This window comes from Cibotium barometz, chromosome 36, assembly GCF_041138505.1.
Source record: "Cibotium barometz isolate CiBa-2024 chromosome 36, ASM4113850v1, whole genome shotgun sequence".
Classification (NCBI taxonomy): Eukaryota; Viridiplantae; Streptophyta; class Polypodiopsida; order Cyatheales; family Cibotiaceae; genus Cibotium; species Cibotium barometz.
The window spans coordinates 12,384,185-12,390,489 of record NC_141081.1 but is presented as its reverse complement, the minus strand read 5'-3'; the positions used below and the strand labels follow the sequence as shown (position 1 = coordinate 12,390,489).

General features: G+C 39.1%; 1 protein-coding gene across 1 annotated transcript; it reads right to left on the bottom strand.

Moving 5' to 3' along the window:
- Window positions 1–641: 641 nt before the first annotated feature.
- LOC147617496 (AT-rich interactive domain protein) lies at window positions 642–2,213 on the bottom strand. The gene is made up of 2 exons (XM_086775747.1): window positions 1,749–2,213; window positions 642–1,078 (listed from the first exon to the last, which is right to left on the bottom strand). The coding sequence occupies exons 1-2, from the start codon at window positions 2,118–2,120 to the stop codon at window positions 896–898; spliced, it is 555 nt and encodes a 184-aa protein (XP_086631873.1). The 5' UTR covers window positions 2,121–2,213; the 3' UTR covers window positions 642–895.
- Window positions 2,214–6,305: the final 4,092 nt, after the last annotated feature.

The window sequence follows — 6,305 nt, the reverse complement described above, 5'->3', positions numbered from 1 at the left end:
ATCAAAAATCGATGATGCTAATCAAAGTTTAGCCAATAGTTGAGGTCTCATGCACTGTCTTCCTCCACCACCTTGACTCTTTGGAGCCGCAAACCATGAACTCACCCCAGAAACATTTCATGGCAACTTGAGAGGGCTTTGAAATTGAAGGTTTCTGAGTCTCTTTAAGGCATTAACTTGAAACCCATAGTATTTATACACACATACGTGTGAATAAAATTGATGTCACATTGATATGTACAATTATACATACAGACACACTAAACATGCATGCTCAAGCATACATCTAGCTACATGCAATGGTCGAGAGAACAAAAACAAGGGTACGGTTCATACATTTAGGAGGACAGTGAAATCACCAGCATCCAAGCTCCTTGCGCAGTTAGCATTTTGAATCTGCTGGCCATAACACAGGGATCTCACAGCTGTAGCCTCTCCACCCTTAGTTTGGACCGAACATGCCGGTAAGTCGAAAGCACTTGCATGAAACTACACCATGCGTGCATGTGTTGTTGTGCATCATAATGTACTTAAGATTGAGTGCTATGCATAGTCTTCATAACACAGTTAAGGAAGGTGACAACTGCTTACAGTGACATCTTCTATATGACAAACAAACACTAAACACATGTATAGAATACTCGAATTCATCCAAAACCTACAAGGAGCAAAAAAAACCCTCTCTCTATTTAGAACACATGTATAGAATACTCGAATTCATCCAAAGCCTACAAGGAGCAAAAAAACCCTCTCTCTATTTAGAGAGGAATACTTTCCACTATTTGTCTCTCCCAGTAGTAACAAATAACTTTAAACAATTTGAACTCTACAAAGGAATACAAGCTATATTTAGCACATAATATTACCCAAATTATAATGTGTCCTCTTGAGTGCCTTAACTTGGATTTTCTTTGACTACTGCAGGAGCATCTTTGGGGGGTGACTCTTCAAACACTTTTGAATCTGATGGCGATTCGAGCACTCCTTGTGCCTCCATGGCATCTTTAAAGACTTCCGTTTCCTTGAAATCCGAAGCCCCCTCATTGTAATACCTTACTGCTACAGTGCAGCCAATGAGCTAGAACCAAAAACGCAGTTAGATCCGGACACATTAGAAAGGCCATACACATCTACACGCTTTGCAGATCTAAGATTGAAGAAATAGATGTGTAAAACCTTAACAAAAAGAGGAGCAATGTGCACAAAATCGGAAATATTCGCAGACAAAGTAAGGCAAGAGTAGAGAATTATGTGCAAAACACAGAAAGTATCAGAATGACACCCCCCCCCCCTTCCAAACAAAAGGAAAGGTTTCCCCCAAAGTGCATGACTCATGGGAAGATGGGGCAAAAGCAGGAGATTCTATACACTTAAAAAAAAAGGAAGAAATCTAGGAATAAGGGGAAATTGGGTACAAAAATGGGAGGAAATCTTTTAAAAAAGAAAACTGAGTTTTAAAAAAATTTGACTGGGTAAAATAAATGGATCGATATTACTCTCTCTCTCTCTCTCTCTCTCTCTCTCACACACACACACACACACTGTGTGTTGATATCACATCCCCTCTCTCTCTCTCTCTCTCTCTCTCTCTCACACACACACACACACACACACAATTACTCTGAAAAGACAAACTGTGTGTTGATATCACATCCCTCTCTCTCTCTCTCTCTCTCTCTCTCTCACACACACACACACACACACACACACAATTACTCTGAACAGAGAGGAGAGAGCAAGGGGCTCACCGCCACAACGATTCCGATGGCCCAGAGGTATTGAAGGATGAAGCCGAGAATATCCCATTGGGGGCCATCCCAGAAGTCTGGTTCGTCTCCCGGGAGCACAGGCCGCACATACTCGTCCTCCCCATCATCGTCTTCATCTTCATTTTCCTGTGCAGAAAGAGGGTCGTCCACTACGGCCTTGCCCCTCCTCCTCCTCTCGGAAGACGCTGCCCTCTTCGCCGCCGCACACACCAGCAGCCTCCGCGATACTGCCGCAGCCTGCGCATGACCCGCAGACACGCAGAATTTCCTGGCACCAGCAGGCCATAGCTTTGTTCCCCCTTGGCTCATACAGGGATTGGCAGTGAGCGCCGCTGTGGACAGAGACGCCATCGCCACCGAGCTTTTCAATCCCTCCAAACTGCTTTCCAAGAGTATTACATGACACTCATTGTCATAGCCATTTTGAGCTTACCTTCTTACACCCAAGGAGTTAAATATTTTTCCTTTGGATATTATTAATGTACTATGAAGATAAGATATCCATGACCAATCCCCAAATGAATAAAGTTATAAACCCCCAAACTTCCAAATGTTATTTATAATATAATCATTCTTTTCACCAAAAAAAAAGAAAAAACAATTTAAAAAATCTTCTTCATTTACATTTCCCTTTATTCTTCTCTCTCTCTCTCTCTCTCTCTCTCTCTCTCTCTCATAAGGGCATGATCCACCCGAGTTCAAGTCCCACCGTTGGTCGTATATGCCCTCGTGTTGCATTCTACCGAAGTTAATACCTCTCTCTCTCTCTCTCTCTCTCTCACACACACACACACACACAAAATAGAGTGTAAGGCAATATGGACTATCGTGGAACAAGGTCCCTCTCACTTGTTTGTGTGAAGTAAGGCCTCTTTTGTGCTTCAACAAAGAGGGACTTGGACGAAGGCAAGAGAGAGTACAAGGGAAGGCTAGGAGGTTGATGTGTGATGTACATGGAGCGACGCTTTGTGAAACCTAGCCACATGGCAACAATAAGGTTTTGGTCTTACATTCGTTAAAAATGATCATTGGTAATTGTTAATTAATGCAAGTTATAAAAGTTTGTGAGTATTTAGGTCACCCCACATACTTTCACATGGGTTTGGAGATGTTATACCCAGTGCCCCTTTGAGTCCACTTGACATACCCTCATAATTCACTAAATTGTGCATAGTCAACTCATAACTATTTGAGCTTGCCAGCTACATGCACACATGGATTAGAATGTGACATACGCTCATAATTCACTCACACATAGATAGTCAACTCATAGCTGTTTAGCTTGCAAGATGCATGCACGCATGATTTAGCATACACACAAAAGAAGATTGAATATTGGGCTTAGCCTAGGGCCATATTTGGCTCAGGTTTGTGAAGGTATATAGATACAATAGATGTGAAAAATTTTCACAAAGAAATAGATATGTAAATATTTTCACAAAGAACCACGTTAACATGTGTGATAAATTGAACCAATCTGCTAAGGATTTCTCTTAGTGAACCTTAGTCTCCACCCTAGAGGCTCTTAAGCTCATGGACATGTATCATGTATCACCACTCCTATCAACCTCAATCCCCTAGTTGATACATGTATACTTCCACAAAGCACATATTCATTTTGAACCACATCAACATGTGCAATAAAATGGTTTATTGAATTAATTTGCTAAGGCCTTCTCCTAGAGAACCTCAATCTCTACCCTAAAGGCTTTTAGTCTCATGGACACACCATTGTATCATGTGCTTTCTCAAGGAAGGACTTCCTAAACCCCTTGTTAAGCATGACACTTAAGTTCTCCCAAGATCTTCTCTAAAATCTTTCATGTTATCATCTAGTTCAAGACAATAGAGATATGGGGGAGGAATGGGGTGTTGTCTCATGGACACACCACTATATGAGGGATGAATGGGGTGTCTAGTTCTGAAAGGCTATTAGTCTCATGGACACACCATTGTATCATGTGTTTTCTCAAGGAAGGACTTCCTAAACCCCTTGTTAAGCGCAGCACTGGAGTTCTCCCAAGATCTTCTCTAAAATTTTTCATGTTATCATCTAGTTCAAGACAATAGAGATATGAGGGAGGAATGGGGTGTTGTCTAGTGGTGAGAAGAGTATGGTGATGGTTCCTAATGCTCAAGGAGATGTGATGATGGTTTTGGACTCTCAAGGCAAGGATGTAGGGGAGATGCTGTATCAATTAGAATGAAAGGGTGCTTATAGAATGCCAAAGTTCTTAAGGCAAATTAGAAGAGATATAACTTTTAGAGTTATGTAAGGGAAATGAAAATAAACAATTATGGTTGATTTAAGTGCATAAGAGGAAACAACGCTTTTCACTAAGGTCGTAGATTTTGAAGTCCTCCTACCATGTTAATCACACTTCCAAAAGAATGCTAGTGATAGAAATCAACAAACATGAAGAATAGTTGTAGCTAGTTAATATGTGTGGTGCATTTTAAACAGAAAAGGGGAGAGATGCATTAGGGGAGTATTGGACTCAATTTTGGGCCTTTTTCCTCTAGAGAGAGAAAGGGTTTAGACCAACAGGAAGAGAGCCACTGTAACAAAACTTTTGGTAATTAGACATTTTTCATATATTCTTTTTATAAATATATTATTAATAAAGAAATGTGAATTGCTTTTCAAAACACTTAGAACACACTTTACTATGTCAGTTCTTAATATATATGAATACTAGAAATTTGTCAGCTCATTTAATATAGGAATTTTTTGCTCTAAAATTTTAAAATGTTCTCTTCAAGGTTTCTAGCTCATTTAATGAATGGTCTTCCCTCTAAACATTTCACACAATTTGGATGTTATCTCTTCTTCTTTCTTCTTTTTGCATTTTAGGTTAGCCCTCTTATTACATCTTCTTTTCCTTTCTATTTACTTCAATGGCAACCACAAGTCCTAGGCATCCTTGCTCCTCTATTAAAGCTATTATAGTACATAATAGCTTTGATATGGATAATCATGGTGGATTCCTACCATCATCTCTATTGGTAGTTGGACTATGTTACAGACAAGGAAGAGAAAAAAGTCTACGAATGAGTTCATCGACACTTACAAAGGCAAAGTTAAATATTTCAAGCTCTTTGACACAAGAACGAGCATTAAGGAAGGTCTCATATAACATGCCTACATGCACTCAGAACTGCGTTTGTAACATTGGCCTGTGGATATCCCACTCCATAGACCAAACTGTGTGTCCATGTGTTTTAAAAGGGTTTTACATTATGTGCTTCATTTATATACTTACACTTTTGTCTTATATTTATCTGTACAGATATATATCCTTCAAACATGGTAGACTGACACTCTATTAATAGTATAGTGGGAATCTTTGATGTGTTTCATGCTTTTATTGGTGAGAATCTATACAAAGTAAGATCAAGCAGGTCTTTGGCTAGGAAAGGAGTTTTCTTTTATGACAAATTTATACGGGACCTCATAGTGGTATAGGTTATGGATCTTTGAAACCATTATCATTGCCTTCATTCGACGGTCTAGAATGGCCAATACCACACTATAGAAACAAGTGAGTGCTTTAGATTAAAGATATACCAAGACATCCAAAGATGTATGAGACCAAATGTAGCAAGTCGCTACGTGAAAGTCATTTGTTGGAATTAGGGTTGCAGGAAAGCACACAAAGCTTGGAGAAGAAGGAGCAAGAATGCACACAACACAAAGTATTAGATTGTGTCAATGTACAAAAGATAAGTTAGCCCTAGAAGGATGGGCATATGTACAAGCCGGGGGAAAAAACCTCCTAAAGAGGGAAAAAGTGCCCCGGCGGTCCTAAGTGTGTTCACACACATCACTGCCTATATATATGGCAACATCATTGTCTTTATGCCATTGCATGTTTTTGTTGATTTCTTTTATGAGACGAGGAGGTCAGAAAAACATTATCAATGTTTATTTATAAATCAGAGAAATGTCTGGATTTCTTAAATCAAAACTGGGATATAAAAGAATTAAATGGGGTTACTTGCAAAATCCAATAAAAATCTATTGTCTGTAAATACATGATTGGCTCTCTCAGAATTTCATTTTAGCCTTTCATTATATGAGATGGCATTATGTCAATGGAAATCTTGTAGCAATTGATCAAGACTTACAGGAAGACATTGATCTTATTTGAGCTAGGGTTTGAACATGAGCTCTTGACAGTACTCACAATATAAGGTTAAACATCTCCCTGCGTCAAGTGAGAATAGACCTGTCAAATGAGGACGTCCTACATGTGCCTGATGATTATATGTTTAAGTGCAACAATAGTAAGGTATGCCAATCACTCTAACCTTGAAAATATATAGACTTCAACATTAAGCCATAATCATCACTACTTACATACATTACTTTGAGTTCTACATAAAGGTACGGTGGAGAAAAGAAAGGACCATTTCATGTAAAGACATTACCATGAAGCAAGTTTTCCAGGTGCTATCGACTATATCATAGAGATCATTATTATAGACATGGAGACACAAAAATAGAGCCTCCTGTATTTTCGATAGCGAATAGTT

What these genes read in the sequence shown, in the direction of transcription:
- LOC147617496 (XM_086775747.1), bottom strand. Translation starts at nt 2,120, where the DNA reads ATGGCGTCTCTGTCCACAGCGGCGCTCACTGCCAATCCCTGTATGAGC. An exon ending in CCATCGGAATCGTTGTGGCG is followed by an intron (nt 1,079 to 1,748) that starts GTGAGCCCCTTG and finishes TTTTGGTTCTAG; the next exon opens with CTCATTGGCTGCACTGTAGC.